This window comes from Apium graveolens, chromosome 11 (genome assembly GCF_009905375.1).
Source record: "Apium graveolens cultivar Ventura chromosome 11, ASM990537v1, whole genome shotgun sequence".
Taxonomy (NCBI): domain Eukaryota; kingdom Viridiplantae; phylum Streptophyta; class Magnoliopsida; order Apiales; family Apiaceae; genus Apium; species Apium graveolens.
The window spans coordinates 190406171-190428281 of NC_133657.1; the positions used below are offsets into that span (position 1 = coordinate 190406171).

The 22111-nt window shown below is 34.8% G+C and overlaps 4 protein-coding genes across 8 annotated transcripts; 2 read left to right on the forward strand and 2 right to left on the reverse strand.

The window, feature by feature from the left end:
• Nucleotides 1-1717: 1717 nt before the first annotated feature.
• Nucleotides 1718-3030, forward strand: LOC141696298 (uncharacterized). Its single transcript, XM_074500458.1, has 2 exons — nucleotides 1718-2299; nucleotides 2416-3030. Exons 1-2 carry the CDS (start codon nucleotides 1718-1720, stop codon nucleotides 3028-3030), a joined length of 1197 nt encoding a protein of 398 aa, XP_074356559.1.
• On the forward strand, nucleotides 3027-3638 carry LOC141696299 (uncharacterized). Its single transcript, XM_074500459.1, has one exon. It carries the CDS (start codon nucleotides 3027-3029, stop codon nucleotides 3636-3638), a length of 612 nt encoding a protein of 203 aa, XP_074356560.1.
• A 2097-nt stretch (nucleotides 3639-5735) lies between these two features.
• Nucleotides 5736-12320, reverse strand: LOC141698086 (uncharacterized). Of its 5 annotated transcripts, XM_074502694.1 has the most exons (4): nucleotides 12132-12310; nucleotides 11546-11640; nucleotides 10599-10669; nucleotides 5736-6866 (listed from the first exon to the last, which is right to left on the reverse strand). In XM_074502694.1, the coding sequence occupies exons 3-4, from the start codon at nucleotides 10604-10606 to the stop codon at nucleotides 5972-5974; spliced, it is 903 nt and encodes a 300-aa protein (XP_074358795.1). In that variant the 5' UTR covers nucleotides 10607-10669; nucleotides 11546-11640; nucleotides 12132-12310; the 3' UTR covers nucleotides 5736-5971. The 5 variants fall into 5 exon arrangements, with proteins under 5 accessions (XP_074358795.1, XP_074358799.1, XP_074358797.1 ...); XM_074502698.1 differs by lacking the exons at nucleotides 10599-10669; nucleotides 11546-11640 and having other exon boundaries at nucleotides 5736-6514; nucleotides 6602-6866; nucleotides 12132-12320; XM_074502696.1 differs by lacking the exon at nucleotides 10599-10669 and having other exon boundaries at nucleotides 12132-12311.
• Nucleotides 12321-13049: 729 nt separating this feature from the next.
• On the reverse strand, nucleotides 13050-21788 carry LOC141696898 (serine carboxypeptidase-like). Its single transcript, XM_074501037.1, has 9 exons — nucleotides 21386-21788; nucleotides 19881-20049; nucleotides 18776-18895; nucleotides 17823-17966; nucleotides 17594-17747; nucleotides 15833-15924; nucleotides 14836-15094; nucleotides 13629-13762; nucleotides 13050-13552 (listed from the first exon to the last, which is right to left on the reverse strand). The coding sequence occupies exons 1-9, from the start codon at nucleotides 21775-21777 to the stop codon at nucleotides 13424-13426; spliced, it is 1593 nt and encodes a 530-aa protein (XP_074357138.1). The 5' UTR covers nucleotides 21778-21788; the 3' UTR covers nucleotides 13050-13423.
• Between the last annotated feature and the right edge of the window lie 323 nt (nucleotides 21789-22111).

Sequence of the window (22111 nt, forward strand, 5' to 3'; positions counted from 1 at the left end):
ATTTATCGCGGCGGGATAAAAAATGAGTATTTATTATTATAGGACTTTTAGATTAAGCGGTGGGCTGTAACGGGTTAGACCTCGGCTACATTTTGGGTATTCGAATTAAGTCCGTTGATCCGTCTGGGCCGAGCTAATCTGCAGGACGAACTGTGAAATAATTAGTAACGAAACAATTAAAAATTTTGTTCTTTGTACCATTTGTGCTCTCTCAGTCAAGGTCTTTTAGCAAAATTTTGCTCCCACCAAACTAATACAAATGTTGAATCCAAAAATGGAAATTTTAAATTATTGTGCGAACTACAGAAACTGATTTGATCTATTTTTTGCAGATGTAGCACCACAGCAACAATGGTCTAGCACAGCAGCAACGCAGCACCAGAACGCAGCAGCAGAACTTCATATTTTGGAATCGTTGTATATTTCAGTTATGTTTTTAACGGTGCTTGTGAACCTATTATTGCTTGATATTTTTTGGATTAAAAAATGGAAGTTTGTTTATTATTACAGATTTGGATTAACAGAAGTTGATTTTTCTGCATTTTTTAATATTTTTAGTTTTATAAGCTAATCTGTCAAAAACTTCAGCTCATTTGCTGTTTTTCACAACTGTAGAATAATAAAAGTAGCTAACAGAACACGAAAGTGCGTTTTTATATTATAAAACAACATTTCGTGTTCCGTTTTTAAGTATACTACTGTCAAACAGCAACTCAAAAAAGAAAATCTACTTGCGTTTTTATATTATAAAACATGATTTCATGTGCCATTTTTATGTAATGCTAATGTATAAACCAAATCAAAACAGCAAATCGACTGATGTTTTTAGAATTAAAAACAACATTTCGTGTGCTGTTTTCATCTTATATTACACAAAATAAATATGGAAACATAACACGAGATCATGTTTTTATAAATTAAAATGTAAGCCGGAATCACGTTTTTGCTCAAATTATTGCAAAAAACAGCACACGAGTTCACGTTTTAAGTTTTTAAACAGAACTTCGTCTGTGTTTTTTATTGCATTAACAGTAATTCGTATTGCGTTTTTCCTTTATATCCTTTCGTGTGTATATCTTCCGCTTCTAGAACTGCTAATGCATATGTAATATACATATTCGATATATACTGAGACAAGACCGAAAACAAAATTATATATTCGACTTCCATCTGTAATAATATAATATAATTAATTTGATTTTGATTTCTGAATGGCTTCGGGTTCGGGATCGAAATCGACATCCATAGTTGCGTGGATCTATATCGACGGTAATATTCAACATTCTCAATTAGAGGGTTGTGTATATGATAGATTTGTTTCCAAGCATGTTAAACTTGATAGTAACATGAATTACCGTAATTTATGTGATTTGTTATTTTTAAAAATGAAAATTGATAGAGATAATTATGATTTAAAGTTGTATTATGGAAGTCAAAATCCGAACGATATGAAATTCGGTATTGTACATCTTCTTGATGATGATGATGTTGATGATGTTGATTTAATGTCTGGAGTTGTTCTTTTAAAAGGCCCCCATTTCTTTGTGGAAATTTATATGAAAAAAGTTCCAAATCGCCAATTTATTGAAAGTAACTCTAAGAATGCCGAGAAAAGTACTAGTGGATGTTTCGAGAATTATTCAAGTAGTAGTAAATATTTGGGGGGCAAACGAGTAGTAGTCAAGGTGTGGATTCTAATGATGTTGTTGATAGTGGAATGATGATTGGTAAATTCGTACTTAATATTGCTTCTTTTGATGAGTCGATATTGGATACAGAAGATAATTCCTCAACTCATATGGAGTTGAGGAAGGGGATGATATTTAGTTCAAAAGAAGATTTGATTCATGCAGTGAATCAATTTCATATAGCTAGTCATCAAGAGTATTATGTTACTAGATCAAGTGAGTTGAATTGGTATGTGGCATGTAGGTTGAGAGAAGATGGTTGTGAATGGAAGTTAAAGGCTAGGCTTCGGAAGGCATTAGGTAAATTTCAAATTATGGAAATTTCCGGACCACACACATGTATGAGCACCACGATTACTCAAGACTACAATAACTTGTCCTCTTATGATATTTTGGAGACAATTAAGGATCAAATTATGGCCGATCTCATAATTAAAGAAAAAGTCTTAATGGCTACGGCAAAAAGCATTTTTGGTTATCTTCCGGGTAGAAAGAAAATTAGAAATTCGAAGCAACTTGTAATGAATGAAGTACATGGGTCTTGGGAAGGTTCATATGAAGAACTTCCATATTTGATGGAAGCATTGAAATCATTCAATGTCGGTACCAAAGTTGATTGGCTTTTCAAAGAAAGTGATTGGGAGGACATGAGAATTTAGAGGTATATAAATTCTCAAACACTAGTACTTCATTCTTGTGTATGTATATTTACTTTCTATGATTTTAGGTTCATTACTTTAAGGATAAAACTAATGAATTGTATCATATATGTTTGAAACAGGAAGTCACGTTCAAGAGACTGTTTTGGGCTTTCAATCCTTGTATTAATGGATTTGAGCATTGCATCCCCGTCAATCACATAGATGGAACTCACCTTTATGGTCCATATCCCGGTGTACTATTGAGTGTTGTGGCAGTGGATGGTTTCAGTCATATTCTTTCACTTGCTTTTGTTATTGTTGAATCTGAAAATGTTTCTAGTTGGGGGTGGTTCATGGATAGATCGAGAAGATTTGTTGCTGGTAGGAGACATGTGATTTGTGTCATTTCTGATAGACATGCTGGGATTATGGCTGCTATGAAACAGACGGGATGGTGCGAGCCCCATGATCATCATAGATTCTGCATTAGACACTTGGCTACTAATTTTGTTAATGTGCATAGGACACCGGGATTGAAGGATAGGTTAGTTGACTTGGCTTCTCAGGTGCAAAAGAAGAAGTTTCAATATCTATGGGAGAAAATGTTGATAATTGAGCCTCGGGCGGAAGAATGGTTTATGGATAAACCATTAATGAAATGGTCTTCGACACATGATGGGGGAAACGGTTTGGCATCATGACCACTAACCATGCCGAAAGTTGGAACAATGCGATTCTTGAAGCTAGAAGCCTCCCTATTAGTTCATTGGTTAGATTCGTATTTATGAAGACCGTCGAGTATTTTGATGAAAGACGGGTTGAGATTGCAACCCAAATATCTAGAGGTCAAGTGTTCACACAACATGCACACAAAATATTGAGTCGGTCGAATAAATGTGCTACCGGGCATAATGTGACGGTATTTGATCGAGACTCGATGTTATTTCAAGTAGTTACTAATATAGTAGGCCAAAAAGGAGGAAATAGGCATACCGTCCGATTGCAAAAGGGAATGTGTTCTTGCGTAAAGTGGCAAAATTATTGCATCCCATGTTCTCATTTGGTTGCGTGTTGTGCTTATTTGAATACGAGTCACGAAAGGTTTGTGGGCGATTTTTATAGGTTGGACAACGTTTCAAAAGTTTATGACAGTGTTTTTGAACCAATACCAAGTGATCCTTGTTGGTCATCGGGTGTCGAGCTTCCAAAGTTGATGCATGATAAAGAACTTGAAAAGAAGAAGGGAATAAGAAAGTCCACACGACTTAAGAATGCCATGGATTTTCAAGCATCTCGTGGAAAGAATTGAAGTAATTTGATGTTATTTATTTGGAGATAGTTTATTAGACATCAAAGATTTTAAATTCATTAGTAATTCGGAGACTTTATTTTAAGGTTCATTGTCGAGATTATAATGGTTGTTTTTATTTGAATTTATATTTTATTTCTAATTTTGTTCTTAATCGTTACTATATTGTTGTTTCAATTTTTTTTAAATAGTTTTTTTTTAAAAAAAAAAAATTCACAGTAGCTTCTGGTTAAAAATCATGAATTTTATGCATCCCGAGTAAAACATGATATGAAACCACGTTTTTCAATATAAATATTAATTGAAATTGTGTTTTTTTGTTTTTTTTTCAAGAGTAAAACATGATCTGAAACCACGTTTTTCAATATAAACATTAATTGAAACTGCGTTTTTTCATTTATTTTTTTCCGTTTAGATAAACAGAAGCCGAAATGCTGTTTCTGCTAAAACACAATCTCATTTCACATTTTTGATAATTTTATTTAGAACACAACATTTCATATCCCGACTAAAACATGGTCTGAAACAACGTTTTCCTGTAAAAACATTAATTGAAACTGCGTTTTTAATTAAAAATTATTAAACTGTGTTTAAACTAAAACTCAAACTGCGTTTTTGCTAAAATCAAATTTTTATTTTCATAAACAGAAGACGGTTTGCCGTTTTTCTTGCTAAAAATAAAACCTGGAACTACCTTTTTTATCTATAAAAACGGAAACCGAAAACGCATTTTTTTATTTTAATTAAAAAATACAAATTATCCTTAAACAAGAACTGAAATTGTGTTTTTCTGAAAAAAGAAAACGAAACCACATTTTTGTTTTATTTTAAAGAAAAATAAAAATCAGCAAAACTGAACTTAGAATTGCGTTTTTATTTTTCCAACCAAATCCACAACCCGAAACTATGTTTTTATTGTCAAAAACAGAAACCGAAAACGCGTTTTTTGTTTTAATTAAGAAAAAAAAAGTATACAAAAACAGGAAAGGAAATTACGTTTTTGTTGAAAACAGAAAACGAAACCTCGTTTTTGTTTTATTTAAAAAAAATAAAAAATCTGCAAAACTAAACTGAATTCCACAACCCTGCGTTTTTGTTAAAAACTGAAAACAGCACCCGAGATGCCGTTTTGAAATGACATTTGGGGTCACCTTTTGTTAAAGTGACATGCAAGGCCATTTTACCTCAAACAAACGGTGACATTTGGGGCCAACATCCTATTGTTCTCGAATTTCATGTTTTATTTGAATTATTAAATCAACTAAATTTATTTAAATCATATTAACTAATTTGATAATCACTATAAATGTATTTTAAAAATATATTTTTTCAGAAAAGGAACTAACAAAATTAACACTAAATTTATCCCGTCAACCGAAACAATTTGAAATGGGACCAGGGTAGTAAAAAAAAGTAGAAATATTAGTTAGATCGTGATATTTAATGAAGAAAAACTATTAAAGTGACATTCAAGAAATAGATCTAGTATATATCTTTGCGCTCGAGGCAATGACGCTATTTGATTGCGAAACTTTTCTTATGATATTAAAAATGATTGGTACATGTTTGGCAATCTAAGAAAGAGGTTCAATATTTTGTTCTGAAGCTTTTCTGATCGATGACCACACACACGTTTGCAGGCGGAACAGGAAGTGCGGTTCAATAAACATTAGAACTTGTTTACATCACACTTGATTATTATGAATGTAATGACCAAATATTTAAAATACGTTTCTGGTGGTAATGAATATACATTATGCTTTATTCAAAAGACTATATGCATGATTATTGTTTCATTATATTAAAAACCAAATTCAAAAATAATATATTTTACACTGCTGTAAATAAAAATGTAAGAAATTGTATGATGGTTATGGTTTTGATGAGGAGGGTCTGCTAAGTCAGGAGGCAATTCAGCTACTTGATCATTAAAACCCATTGCTAAAGCTTTTCGTAGATCAGTTATACACCTGGAACAGGAGGTGTTCAATGGGGTATTTGTCAAAGCAGATAAATATAGAAGCTACTACTTGCCACTAGACTGAACAGACATGCCCTGGATATAATATACAACAACAAAGTACGATATGTAATTGATGAATGGAAATGTTGTAGTTTCTGCCAACTACTTGTTGAACTTAGTTATCTGTATTCAGCAACTGATAGCAATCTAAATCTGTCAAGAACCAAAAAAATGGACAACATCACAGATGACCGACATTGACAAACGGAAGCTAGGAGAACATTTCATGTACAGATACAATGGTATGTTATATATAAATCTTTTATTTGTCACAACTTACAACAGCAATCGCAATTGTATTATAGTAATGTTATTTAGAAGTCAAGGCCTCACCACCATCTGAGTGCGTCTTCAAGTTATTTGCGATAATTTTTCCTGTACCAGAAACATGATTGTTGGTCCCTTTCAACCATTCTTCTAGTTTTGCTTCTCTTTCAGTTTTAAATGCATCAAAGGTATCCGATTTGAATGATACTTGACCGCTTGTCAAGTTTGCATTGGTTTGAGATTCATCATGTAGCTCCTCGGCAATTTGACATGATACTGGTAGTTCCTCAACTTCAATTTCAGTTGAAGAGGTTGTGGCGTCTGCATCTAACAATGCTGGATTGAGATAGGATGGAAGCTTTTCACCAGTTTCTTGACTTAACTTGCTAGAATCAAACTCAAGCAAATTTAGATTGTCTGCTTTTTCATGGGCCAACTTAAACACTGTCGTAAAATAACTGTTGGTGCTTTTACTATATTGTGGTGGTGTATCTGCTTTACGCATCCACGGCCGCAAACCCCAAGAGCTTGTTCTTCCTAATTGAAACCGTGGACTTGAGTAATTAATTAACCCCCTTCTCGGTTCCTTTGTTGACATTATAGCCAGAGATTTAGTTATGTCGTTCACCATCTCATCAATAATGGGAAAGCCACATTCTTTTATTGATCTTACCATGGTGACAGATTCATCCGAATCTTCTGTTTGCAAACTCAACTCATGGGACTTTCCCCTTGCATTGTTCTTCAGATCAACAAGATTAGGCGCAGTATTCTGGGTATGCTGCTGAATGTAAAAAAGCCCAACTGAGGGTTCATTAGCGAGGTACTTCATCATTTCTGCCAAGCATTCGGCTATCTCTACAAAGCCATCAACTGGGGAGAAATCGTCCATCTTGCCGGAGATTGTTAACTCATTTCCGTTAATGTTAGAGATATGCCTGAGAAATGTTAGACAAAGCAGAGAGTTAGATCTCATTCCATTTCCAGAAGTTTTATGCACCTTCAACTTTGCAGTAGATATGCATACATATACATTAAAGGCCTGGCCACTTCAGATTGCCTAATAAATAATATGCTCATACTCTACTATGAACAGTTTATTTAAAGAAAAAAATAATGAAGGAAATAAAGAGTTCACACAATTTATTAAGACAACATCATACATAAAAAGCATATCCACTTCAAACTGCATTACAACTGATATGCTCATTTTACAATGACAGCTTATTCAACGAAAACTAATAACGAAGCAAATAAAGAGTGCGCACAATAATTTATTAAGATACGTACATGCAACCATTTAGTTATAATTTGTATCAAATATATAATATATAGTATTTAGCTTAGTTCTGCTCCCGCTAAAAATAATGTTGGGGGTAGGTATATATGTGATGAGATTAAAGTTTTTTGATATTGCACCTTCGTACCTGCATAAATGAAATTAGCAGTTCTTTTTCACTTTTTAAAAACATTACTAATTAAAACTTTTGTTCAATGTTAATACATCAAGTTTCTTAAAAGATCCCTTAAAAAAAAGATTCTTAAAAGATGAATTCGCAAATAATAAAATCATGCAGGGATGGACTGATAGAAATATATACCGTTAAACAATGTTGGAATAATCTTAAATTTAGTTATTAATTATTTGTTTATTTAATTATTAGATATTTAGCAATAGATTAATTATTAGAGAAAAATATTATTTTAGAATTGTTTAGTAGTGGGGTAGTGGAGTTATGGAGTAAATTATGGACATGTAATTTACCCATTAATTAGTAGTGGTTAGTTTTAGTAATAGTTAGTTTTAATATGTTTGTAAAGCCTATATAATGGCTAGTTTACCTTGAGTTTTAGAAGAAGAAAAGAAATAACAAAAAATATAGCAGTACAAGTTCTCAGCAAAATGTAGGTGTCTTTTTTCTCTAAGTTTTTTCCAACAAACAACACTATCTAGAGTTTAAATAAGACTCTGAAGTTACACAGACACTTTGACTGTCTCTGGGAAAACACTCAACCGGCGGGAACCCGGTTATGGTTTTGCATTGCCAGCTCAATGGTCTCTGAAAAGTGGTAACTATCAGAATTGGAAACTCGCAGTTCATAGGGGCTTCCCCAACCGAGAACCCTTTGTATACTCTGAAGTTTATGATACACCCTTGATGTTATTACAATAGTAAGCTAATCCTCTAGTACGCATTTGTGCTTCTTTTTTTAATACACTTTTTCTATTCCTTACTAAAGCTTCAACTGAAAACAAGCACATGAGTACCAAAGCAGTAGGCTCCGGTATCGTTGATACAGTTCGACTCTTATTAAATTACACTGTTGGTATGTTGGGAAATATCAAGACAAATCATGGTATTCTGACAGATTCCTCTTGAGGCAATTTAATGATAAAAAATCCAGGCTAATTTTCCTAAGACCTCAAGATCCTAACTAAGATTTCTTGCCTTTTCTTTTGTCTGTTTTTTTATCCTTGAGAGGAGAGGATTCCGCCCCGACAATTTTTCTTTTAGATGTAGACAAATCAAATTACCCCCCCCCCCACAAGACTTCATTCCCAAAGGCTGATACTTTTGTAACGGACTAAGATGTCAGTTCCTTCTTAATTACATAGGCCAAAGAGTTTTGCCTCCATAAGCATTAAATCGTTCTCAATTCAAGGCAGGGCTACAAAGTACTAACCTTTCCATCAAGAACTTTGCCAGTTTTTATCGTTATATTATATTTTTCGTCTGACCTGGATTCTCTTTCCAGGATCTTTAAGCCAGATTTATAATAACAAATTAAAGAACGTGCAACTGTTATTCGCATATAAAAATCCTACAGTCTATAACTTTTACCCATTAATTACTAATTTACGGCTGCGCTATTAAACACTGGATTCACAGGAGCTATTTTGATGTCAGCAACTATGTTATCCATTGGTTGGTTTAGCAATGATAGTTATGCCCTTTTTTTAATTTAATTTTTAATATGAACAAAAAAGGAATATTCACTGAATGGTGCAATTTTCAGTTTTTTACAATAGTCAATTACAGAGTGATAGCCTATATTAGTACAGGCCCAATAACAGAGGCCCAGGGCCCAGTAAGGAAAGCCCAGAAAGCACTCAGCTTTAACCTTGGAGAGCCCAGGACGCGTGGCAACATCACCACTGTCCAGATACCCCGGATCCAGAACATTCCTACGGTCCGGATTCGATAGTACTTCGGCGCATCCCAGACGTCCACACGCCCTACGTCCAAAAGACACACCTACGTTCCAGATTAAAAGGTACAAACCCCTAAACCCTAGTAGGAGACCTATAAAAGGCAGGACAAAAGGAAGGTTACAGGTTACACACACTCTTTTCATATATACACATATTCACACACCATAAAATACTTGCATAATTCCCGTTTGCCCCCTTTCTCCTTCAAAACCCTCTCTCATCCTTACACCGGAGGTGCCGCGGGGACGCCACCCCCCTCCGGTTCTGTTTTGCAGGTTCCCACCCTGCAGCTACACCACACGCCGCCGTCATTTCTATCGAAACGGAGCTTGAGACCGGGCCCGGCGAGGAGAAGACGGTGAATTAGGACAAAAGGAAGGTTACAGGTTACACACACTTTTTTCATATATACACATATTCACACACCATAAAATACTTGCATAATTCCCGTTTGCCCCCTTTCTCCTTCAAAACCCTCTCTCATCCTCACACCGGAGGTGCCGCGGGGACGCCACCCCCCTCCGGTTCTGTTTTGCAGGTTCCCACCTTGCAGCTACACCACACGCCGCCATCATTTCTATCGAAACGGAGCTTGAGACCGGGCCCGGCGAGGAGAAGACCCCGGGGTGAATTTGGAGTTATTTTTGGCGCTAGAAGGAGGCCCAGGGCCCAGGAAGCACTCAGCTTTAACCTTGGAGAGGCCAGGACGCGTGGCAACATCACCACCGTCCAGATACCCCAGATCCAGAACATTACTACGGTCCGGATTCGATAGTACTTCGGCGCATCCCAGGCGTCCACACGCCCGACAGTCCAAAAGACACACCTACGGTCCAGAGTAAAAGGTACAAACCCCTAAACCCTAGTAGGAGACCTATAAAAGGCAGGACAAAAGGAAGGTTACAGGTTACACACACACTCTTTTCATACCGCGGGGACGCCACCCCCCTCCGGTTCTGTTTTGCAGGTTCCCCCCGTGCAGCTACACCACACGCCGCCGTCATTTCTATCGAAACGGAGCTTGAGACCGGGCCCGGCGAGGAGAAGACCCTGGGGTGAATTTGGAGTTATCACAGAGAACTCCTAAAGTTTTATAAAGCTGAAAAGCCATGAGGGAGACAAGAAAATAATCATATTACTTGAGAAATGTCGATTTTAAAGTATCCTTGCATTATACTCCATTGCATATCCCACAATAAATCCTAACCTCTTTAAAATGAAGAAAACTAATTCGATATTCTGTGTATCCCTCCGATAATGTATTACAATCACCATCTTAGATGTTCTACATACAATGACCTCAACAAACATGCAGTCCTATTAATATATATTCGACGTATATCAGCCATATCTGGAAACAACATATATAATCAGCAATTACAACTCTCTGAAAACTGGCATCAAATTATGTTTTTTACATTGTGGAAAAATCTTGCAACATGTGAGATAATCTTACTTGAACATGGATCATAAGTTGGATCAAAAACCAAGTTGGGGTCTGAATGGACTCTGACACACAATATCTATCTGCATAATATGAACCAATGGTTATTAAATGCTATCCTAAAAGAATAAAGACAAAATCAGAAAGTTCTGCCATCTTTCCTTTTCAAACACATGCAGACGTGGGTGCGGAAAGTTGAAAGTTTAGACTATGGACGGGAAGATACTAAACAATAAAAGGTTACGAAAGAAGAAACTGTGAAAACGTGTTATACAAGTACAAAAGTTGCATAGAATTTATAAAATTAATATAGATGGACAATAGAGGGTACCCTAGGAAGCAAGGACACGGGCGCGGGAGTGCGAGTGCGTAGTGCGGGAATACAGGAATTCGACAAATATAAAAATATGCGGATACGGGTGCGGGGGGACACGGGAAAAATAAACAAAAAATTCTTATATATTTCATGTTAAACATAATAAAACTTACTAACAAAACCAAAAATTGCATGAATAATGAATCAAATGCATCATTTATTAATCTAAAACACAAAAATACAAGTAAAATCTTTTAGTTTATATAAAAAAAACATACGATAATAAATACTTTTGTAGTAACTAATTGACATGTATACTTAATTTTGTAAATGTAGTTTGCTAAAATAGATTTTAAGTACAATTTCTAAAGATAAAATTTCATATTAGTATCACGGAAGAATCCGCGTGTCCGATACGGGGATACGTGTGTCCGAGAATCCGACACGGGGACTCGGCAGCGACCCAAGTGTCCCTGCTTCTTAGAGGGTACCTAATTACCTACACTTTTTCAGGCAGTAAAACAATTTTATCAATATGGTGAGTTGATTACATGCTTCAGAGGATCACATCCCATGTGATCATGTCAATTAATTTACATTACATATATCCTATCAACAAGCAAATTACATATAAACTGCTTACCTCTTATTGATGAATTTTCCTCAGAAATTCACACTTCTATCCCAAGCCAAACTCTATTCCTCGGTATAAAGATGTCGTTTCCCGGGATTTTCAGACTGCAATACCGTAAAAAAGCACAAACCTGGTTCACATTTCTAACCTACATGACTTCTGTGGGAAAATCATACATTTTCTAATCCCTTCCCCCACTCTAACCCTGGCCTCTTACCACGAAAGAACACGGAATCATAGAGTTTCTATGAAAAATGTACAATTCTTCACATCAAAATTTGCTCAGGGAACAAAAAGACCCTACCTTTACCTAATATTTCATCAGTCCATCATTCAATTAACATAATCAAAACAGAAAGAGAGCATCAAACATCAAAACAAGAACTTATACCAAAAACTTATCACTAAAACCAATACCCCATCAATAAATCTTTAACACCCAACAAAACTAATCAAGGCCCAGGTCTTAAAATGCAAACTTTAGCTCATTTCTTGAATCTACAGTCTATGATCACAAAATTATACTACTACAAAGCTCAAAAAATAACAAAAATGATTTTTTTTAAAAAAAAGAATTGGGATTTTAGTGACTCACCAGCAGGGTGTTGGAAGAGCATCAATTGAGTGAAACATAAACAGAAGCTGAATTAGATGAGGATAGAAATGCTTGTGGCTTTAAAAGTGAAAATAATATACACATATATACATACAAATATTTAATATTTATTATATGAAAAAGGTATTGCGCCATTAATTCAGTGAGCACCTAATAAGCTTTTTGGCATTTTCTAGTGATTTACTGGGACCAATTTCTTTATTAAATTCGTCAATTGACAATACATCTCCTTAATTTAAAAGAAACATAAAACCAGATAAATACTTGTTGGATTCCTTCTTTTTTTTAAAAAAAAAAAGTGATTTTAAACGTATTTAAGGATAAAAATAGAGTGTGGCACTTCAAAAGTTTTCGATGAATTTCGTATTTGTAAATTATCAATTTTTGGCAAATTTTGAAAAATTTATGGTAAAAATTATTTACATATGTGTTACTAAAAATTTGTAGTAGTATCACATATCTAAAATGGGTTCGAATAACACATGTTGTATTTTTATTTATGATATTCATACATGCTCATGAATATTCTAAAAAAAATATTATGACAACTAAGCACTCGACAACAATTTAGAAACTTCTGATATTTCTCGAAAATTATGTTTACTGCAAATTCAGTTTTTATTTGTATTTTTTACTGTTGGGTATCCAGCATGAACCTTGCGCCGAAAACGTCTTTAGGATGAAGAATTTCATATTTTACTTGACATGAATATGATATTTTGTGGGTTTTAAGTAGCAGTTGTCTACCGACTCATTCACATTTATGGTAACATGTGTACACCCGGTCACGTTTATGGTATGATACTATCATCTCATACCAATTCTGAGCTGATCGGTTTTCTCAATTTGTGTTGCCGGAATGAAAAGACTATGGCATATTTATGATAATATTCATCATATAATAATAGTACAGTATGCTTTATTATGATCAAATATATTGCTTACAACCATAAAGAGAATAAACTCTTTTAAGCAACTCAAAGATTTTTGGTTCAAGGAGCAATATGTTGCCAACTCAAAGCCAACTAGAACACCTAATTAAGAAACAAAAACTTTTTATTATGCGGACATAAATCTCGGAACTTCCTTCTGCACCCAAAATTTAACATAGGAGGTCCGCGGAGAAGCTTGATCCAAATTCATAGTCAAAATGGCACTCGACCAGAAAATAACCAGCTCAGCTGCAGCTTGATAGTTCAACAACATTCTAAGATCCATGTGTTGGTACATATTTACAAGCTATTATTAGATCATAAATTATTTGTTAAAGATCAGATTGAAGCGACCAAATCTTCTGAATCACTTGTTTCCTCAAAAAGTGAGCCCCGAGTCCACCTCCTCAACATTTCAAGTGCAGCCTTGGGCTGATCCATGGGTACCATGTGACCTGCATCATGCACCTGCCAATTCAAACAAGAAAGTGAATACCTCCACAAGTTCAGTAGTTGGCATCACAATTCAAAAATAAAGGCAGACCTTCAGAAAACTGAGAGGCCCATGGCTTTTGAGTAATCCAGCATCAGAACCATCAACTTCAAAAGAAACTTCAGAAGATGCTACAAACTCTTTTTGCCCACTCCATTCCATTGCTTGAACCCATCTTGAATTACCTACACATATTGATGGTATGTAAGCTACAGTTATCATGGTACATGTTCTTACCAGAAAATTCATTATAGCTTCTTGTGTCGAGGGTCCTGATGCAGGCTTATTATATGTATCGCGTGCTAATGATTCTTTCATGTCTACTAACGAAGGTCAAGATAAGCATACCCATCTAAAAGACATTTATAATTACAAGTGGCTGAAATTATTTCTAACAAGTGCCACCCAGAAATAAAGAGATCTCTAGATCGTCTTTGAGGCATACTTGTTTTCCTAAAACAGTTTTGAGGACAGCAAATTAACTTCATTGTATGAATTGCAGGAACTTCCTTCCCCCAACATCCATTGTACTGGTGTTTCTACATTTGCTTGCGCCTCTTTCAGTTTGCATTACATAGAAGACCCAGAGTTCTAGGCTTGCAGGTACTACAAGCATTTAATAATGTAATACTACTGTTGCACCTAAGGCTTGGAGACAGGTAGTGCAGGGATAAAATATATTCACAGTCATGTTGCCTTTCAACAAACCAGACCTTAAAGAATAAACTTTAATCTAAAACATGTCAAATAAAAATAACATTTTATCGGGGGATAAACCTGTTCTTGTCCTTTACAAAAAATTTGACTCATCCTGACCCCAAAAAAAAGAAGGGAAACTGGACTGATATCGACTTCTCAAAAAGGCAACTTCTTCCAAAATTCAAAGCCGATACATGTTCATGTAATTTGTAGGTGATACCATTATCCCTGTAACGGATGATCTACAACAAATAATGATGTAGACTCCCCCACTGGTTTAGATCTTAAGCAAGCAACCCTCCCAAGTGCAATTGGAAAGGTCACTAGCCTGGACATTACTAATCGCCCATTGACCCCATCCAGCTAAGTGAAGGATGATTCACCAAGTAATAATATTTTCTAACTATACTATTTTAGGATACCACCTGTAGTTCTGAGCCGAGAGTTTAAATTTAGATCAAGTTGACTTCCCTGAGTTTAAATATAGATCAAGTTGACTTCCAAAAGTCCGACTGGTTACAGGAATTTTTTTATTAGGTAACTGAAATTAAGAAATTACCAAGCCAATTGCAGATAAGGTCATACTCTCCAGCATATACAAGCATCTTCACTCCATCCTCCAGAAGAGCAGGAATTCCAACTTCAAGATTCCTCATCCAGTCCACAAGCATGGCCTGATACACAGTAGGACTACAGGAAACAAAATCTATGTCCCCAACTCCAAGAGCATCCCTAACAGATTCTTGGTTCAAGAATTTCTCCATGTTTGAGAAGTCATAGCAAAGGCTTCCCACACACTTCTTTCTGATATCATAGTACTGCACATGAACACATCAGACATTTCATAGTCAAAAATAACTTCTTTTTTTCACGCAGCAAACAAGAGATTGCATACTTATTAATGTCAAATTAAACAAATCTGACTGAAATTAAGACGGGCAGTTGTAAATGAGGGTGATATGGTGGGAACTGGATACTATAGCAGGATTATGTTTGCTAATGTGAATGCCTTCCTCCCTCCCTTTGTGTGTGTGTTTGTTATATCCACATATTATATATAACAAATGGTTGGAAGCAAGTTTTAAGTCGTAGCACCTATCAAAAAACAAGAAGGCGGTCTATCTTCCCATAATCTAAAGGCACTGATTCATATGTAGTGGAAATCATTCACTTTCGCCAGGTCCCTAGGACCAACAGTGAGAAATATATCATTGCATAGTGGAAAAATCAAAGATTCAAAAATATTTTATGAAACACCCACATGCACATCTTAAGAGCAGACCAGTTTGCAGAGTAAAAACAAGATAACGCACATCAATCACATAACAGAAGACAGCATACTGAATCCCTTTATGTGTGATATTTCTAGACAACAAAAATTCCTTAATGCTCTGATAGTGTCACACACTACCAGTACCAAGCATGTGTTGGCAAAGTCTAGGTGTCCAACATGATGTCAACTTTCTACAAGTTTGTATGTGACTCCATTTTAAAAATAATTGTTTGCTAATTCTGTCATGACAAAAAGGAAGGGAGTCTTGTAAAAAGTTTCTCACATTGATACCAATGCCAGCATGCGACAAGACAGAACTGAACACAAGATTGCAGACAACATACGAAGCCATACAAGCTACTGTTCCATTAGTACCTGTAAAAAGCATTTTCAAGATTAGAAGTACAATGCACACTTCAACCAAAGTGTAGCAATATAAATATGTTTTTAAAGATAATAAATATAAGATAACCAAAAACTTAACTTATTTAGTATTTTAGTATGTTCATAATGATTCCTGAAGTGGCCCCGTAACTTAACAATCTTTAAACCCACATTACAAGCAGAAACTATATATTTTGGTAAGACAACTTGAGGATACAACAATTTTTCATGTGCAAATATTAATTCCCTAAACAAACTAGAAAGATATTTGTACAAAGCAGCTATAATAATAGTTTACTTCTATGATGTCCATAATTTTGGTTTTATGACTGCTATAATTTTTTAATACATAATTTGACACAACTGAACAAGAATTCTTAACCAGCCAAACTTTAACATTACCTTCTTGTCTGACTATTCAAGTACAACTGGGAAAAAAAAATTACTTCCAAATGGTTAATGCTATTTTCAACATCCTTATTATCTCATCAGGAACTAGGGGAATCAATTATTTGAGTTTGTAGGGATGAAGTCTCTAATCTATTTTTATGATTTATAATCTGTCTTCATCACTAAAGAGAAATCTTTTGGTTGTATTATCTGGTGAACCATTAAATTCTCAGTATCTCATGGACCCTTAACGCTATATTATGGTCCATACAAACTTTGTGACATTAGAAAATCTCTAGGATAATCTAGATCCCGGGGTCTTAAGTTAGGACTTGAGAGTCATCGGCAAAAAAGTGCTCCAAGAGACTCCTAAATGCTTCTCAAAGTTTTGGGAACGCTCTCTTTCTCTATGTCCACTTCATTTTGTACTTTTATTGACAGGAAGTACTAATACATATTGAACAGGAAGTGGGTACAAGGAGCATTGTTGGAGATGACACATATATCTACACTTAAACCTCGATAAATGAATACCCTTAAGCCCGGAGTGTTTCTTTCACTTATCAAGATTATTAATATATTGAGGTTAAAAGTACACTAACCTATTTAGCAAAAAAAATTAGCAAAGAGAAAAACATTAACCTTATTATGTTGGGACCGGAAAAAAGTATTCATTTGAGCAGTATATTCATTTATCGAGGTTCTGCTTTACGTGCTAGTTTTTTAGGAGCTAATTACTAAATTTATATTTGATATATGTGAAATACAATAAGCAAATCTATGTTACTCGGACTCGGCTAGAAGTGTCCGACCTGGACACGTGTCCAGGTATCGGACTCGGCAACATTTTGAAAAATATACATGTTTTGGGCTTAAAATAAGTGTCCGTGACCGAGTGTCCATGTCCAAGTGTCGAGTGTCCGACACGGGCACTCGGAGGTAAAATGAAGAGTCCGAGTTACATAAAAGCAAATAATGGTTTAGAGATGAATTGAATATGAAAGATAGTGTTGTATATTTGTATTTCATATTGCGTCTATTTTTCTCCTTGTCTCTTCGAACAGATAAACAAACAACTATATCTTATAAACTAACCCAATCGTGAAGAATAAACAACCTTGTTAAATATCATATAACTTAAATCACATATGCCAAGGGGCATAGATGCATGCAGTATAGAAAATTTAGCAGGAAGATGTTTAAACTTCCTACCCGAAAAGCAAATAAGGAAGTGTCAGAGGAAGAGAATGGGATTTTGTCTGAAAATTACCACAAAGCTTTATTGATGCTTCACAAACTGGAACAAGCACCAGATTTAGACGCTTATGCTCTGCAGCTGTGATGAGGCCCATGTCCAGTGCATAATCCGGGTAAGCTTTATACTGAAATTCTGGATCTGTAAGCCCGTTACCAATTGCAAATCCCTGCTCAGACATTTGCAAGTTAAGTAACAAAAACTTTCAACAATTCCAACAAAGGAGAAACATAAGAAATGATACCTTCAGATTTACATGAATTCCTTCTTTGGCTTTGTTTCCTTGGTGGACACGGGCAGCAAAGGCAGGAATATAATGTCCAGCATATGATTCTCCAGTAATGAAAAAGTCATTTTCAACAAACTCAGGATGCTCCACAAAAAAAGCCTATTTATAAATTAAAATTACAAGTTAGTTCACCAACATAAAGAGAAAAAGGGTTGCGGGAGCGAGGTCTACAATAAATATATACAAAGATCCAGCAATATTCTACCTGATTTACTGTAGTCATTTCTTTCTAACACACAAGTAGAAATAAGCAATTAAAAAAACGCTAAGAAAACCACAAGCATATTAATGGATTTCATGATAAACATGCTCTCTCCCTCGAGATCTTTTAAGCATCTGAATGTATCTCCTTCAGAGGAGAATGCCTTCGATAAATTTTGCACGCAAATTTAAATGATTTGCAAGTCTTACTTATTAATTTTAAATTTTAATTTCTAGAATTGTTGCATGTGAATTGAGCTTTTGATGTAAATGAATAAGATGAGGAAATTATCAGTATTACATTTAACCTAATTGCTATGTTCACTAAGATTTTGGTCCTTGGCGTGTCTAATCTCACAAGGATCATTTTGCTTTCAGAAAAGTCCATCTAATGTAAGTATGTCACTGAGTTGTGATTTAAAAGATATGGTTGGAGGTTAAACTTAAACATCAAACTGACATAGTAACATTACATGTACAACTGTATAACTTGAGAGTTGAGACACAATTTTCTTTTCATAGAAAAAGCCTTTTATGATTTAATATTTAATATATTTTCCGACAGTTAATTTGCAATCATAGATTGTCATATAACTCTGGTCACACAATTAAACACCAGTTACTTCCAATCCACGGCACTAAATACAGTAATATTACGCAAGTTCATCCTCAGAACTATAAGAAATTAGCAATCAAAAGAAAGAAACCTGTAAGAAATCATATAAGTCATTGCTAACGCCATCTTCAGTGTGGCGTATGTCACGTTTGTCAGAGGTATAACTGAATCCAGTCCCAACAGGCTGGTCAACATAGAGTAGGTTTGACACCTGCAGATTGCCATAGCAATTAAATACTGTAATTTTTTTTTTAAGTCAAGAGCTCTATTCATATGGTAATAATACACTATTACATTCAATTCTTTTTAAAATTAGTCAGCATCTGAAAGTTCACCAATATCAATAGAAATACTATACAGAACCATATATTACAGTAAACACATATTCTTGTGGTGTAACCCAACACATGGACCAAAAAAGGTTCAGTACTTCTGGATAACAAAACATAAGTATTTAGAATGATACTTAAAAGTTTGATGTACCATCTTTCTCCTCAACTTATCAAAAAGAAATCCAATATCCATCAAACTACTTCCATACTTCTTAGTAATCAAGTGTTCCACAAATCAAGTGTCTTAGCAAACAATTTTTACTTAAAGAAAAAAACAAATAAATTTAAGAAATCCTATTCTTATATGATTCTCAAATACTAGAAACAAAGCATTAATGCGTTCTATACTACAGGTACAGATCAAGATAACATATGTATCATCAAAACCTTGAATATAAATCTATTTTCAATGATATATAAAAAAACCGCGAGTACAATCAAATCAAATTTCACGAACCACCTTGAAAACACAACAAACTGACTAGATTCTTAAAGTTCTCTCCTTTTTTTCCAAACGGAATAAATGTGTAGCTATGAACCTTCACTGGCAGAGAGGGAAAATAAGTCCTCCCTGTCTTTATCTATTCAATTTTGGCGTGTTATAACAGTGTCAACCCCCCCCCCCCACACACACACGCACAACACCACAAACAAGATGCCTTGTGAACCAGGTATGTTTGCATTGAAAAACCGACATGTATATGCAAAAATGATTAACTATGTAACCAACTTTCTAGTAAAGAGTGCGATATGCTTAAATTAAAATTATTTGTTGTACCTACTGTAATAAAGTCACAACTCACAAGTGATACATATTCCTAAGTTCATCTAAATATAGAACACTTCGAGTACATCATTATATACCTTGTCCCAGCCATACTCATTCCATACAAGAGATAGGTTGTTTGCGATAGTGAAAGGTCCATTTTCGTAAAAGAGAGCCAACTCACTGCTACACCCTGGTCCTCCAGTCAGCCAAATAACAACAGGGTCATTTGTGCTGTTGCGTGATTCAAAGAAGAAGTAGAACATCCTACAAATAGAGAAATTTTAATTTAGCAACAAAACAAACGTGACTATGATAACATATATAAACTAAAACAGAGAAACACAAATTTCAAATAAAAAACTTAACAGCCAAACTACAAGAAACTCATTAACATATCATCCTAGTAGATGTGCGCCCCTGTTTGGTTAAAGGCTTCGTAAGTACACATAACTTATTTGACCTAACATAAAACAAAGTTGTTTTTTGAATTTTAAAAAGTTAGAAATGTTTACCAAGTAACATAAAGTTTGTGATTTTAAGACAACAAAAACTAATCGGGAGTTCGGGACGAAACATTGAATATTTTTGGTTATTTTCTTCAAGTTAAAAGTTATACATCATTATAAACTATCAAGTTTCAAACAAACAATTACCATTAAGTAAAAGGACCTTTTTTTCTAAAATAAGCACCACAGACCATTAACAACCTAAAGCACAAATGCATATCTTGTGAAATGAAGTGAAAAATAGACTATATATATTGGATTAATTTGTTTTCCAAAATTGATGCTTGCTTAGAGAGCTTGAACTTCCCGGAACTACGACAATATGACAACTAATAATTCGCAGGAGAGCATTTGCCTTTAGTTCCTTATGAGTTGGAACTTGCCCTGTTTAGTTAAATGCCTCATTAGAAGTCGAAATTGCCTTATGAGTCCAAATCAACTTTACTACTCGGATTTTAAAACAACAGTTACGACTTAGAGCAGACTTATAAGGTACAACAAACATGCCTCCAATAACAAACAGATAATTAATGTAAGTAGCAGGCAGATTCCTCTTCAAGGTAAGCAAACCAGACCGATAATCCCTCCAAACATGAAGCGTAATTTATGAAACTAACCTGCATTGCATACCGACCAATAACAACGCAGAAACACAAATGCATAATTTATAAATGAAATTGCCTTGCACACTGACCAATTATAACTCCAAGCACAATCCGTATTTTATGAAATTAGGTTGCATTGGGTTCACTCTGTACATCACTATATATAGTATAAATTTAACAATTCATATATAAACACAACATCTTTACATAAAGTTAAACATCAATAAATGAATACCTTTGAGGCTCACATACTTTATTCATTTATCGATATTATTCATTTAAATTTATCGATATTATTCCTCTATCGGGAATATTTATTTAAATTTATCGAAATTATTCATCTATCTATCAAGATTATTCATTATCGAGATTATTCGAGTACCTAGTATAGATTATTCATCTATCGAGAAAATTTATCGAGATTATTCATTTTAGCGAGTATCTAGTATATAAACATATATCTAGGATTTAAGAAGCGAGGGAGATTACTTAGCAGCGTGTGAGTGTTGAATCTGATAATAACCAGCATGATGACCTAACTCTTCAACAGAATCACCGTTTGTTACTAAACTCGGGAACTTAACTCGCTTCTCGACGATTCGATTAGTGTTGTGACTCAGTAGAGGAGGAGCTGAGTGATTAGCATCTACGATGTTAATTAACTCGTTTGGGAACAAATTGAGTTCTCTTATCAGCTTCTGCGCTTGAAATTGGGGAAGTTTTGAAGTGGTTGCGGTAGAGATTGTAGAGAGAGAAAGTAGGATGAGGAGAGAGATGAGAGAGAGATGATTCTTCATTTTTGAGTAACGGTATGCTACACTGTGTGAGACTCTCTCTGGGAGCGAGAGATAGGGAGAGAGAATGTTAGTCGGTGTATACATGTCTTGGAGAGCATACGTGTCTGTTCTATAATATTTTAAACCAAAATATTTTAAACCATATAATTTTAATTTAGGATCAAGGACAAGTTTAGCCGGTTATATAAAAAATTGGACAAAAATGATCAATTTTGCGCAAATAATTATCTTTAGCCGGTGAATTACGTATTTGACATTGTAGTAAACTGAATACGCATTCTTTATAAGCTAGGAAGCATCGACACTAATACGGCGATACGGGACACGAGATACGAGGATTCGTCAATTATCAAAGTGTCCTGGATACGGGACACGGTAAAAAAAAGTTATAAAAATATAAAAAATATTTTTATATGTG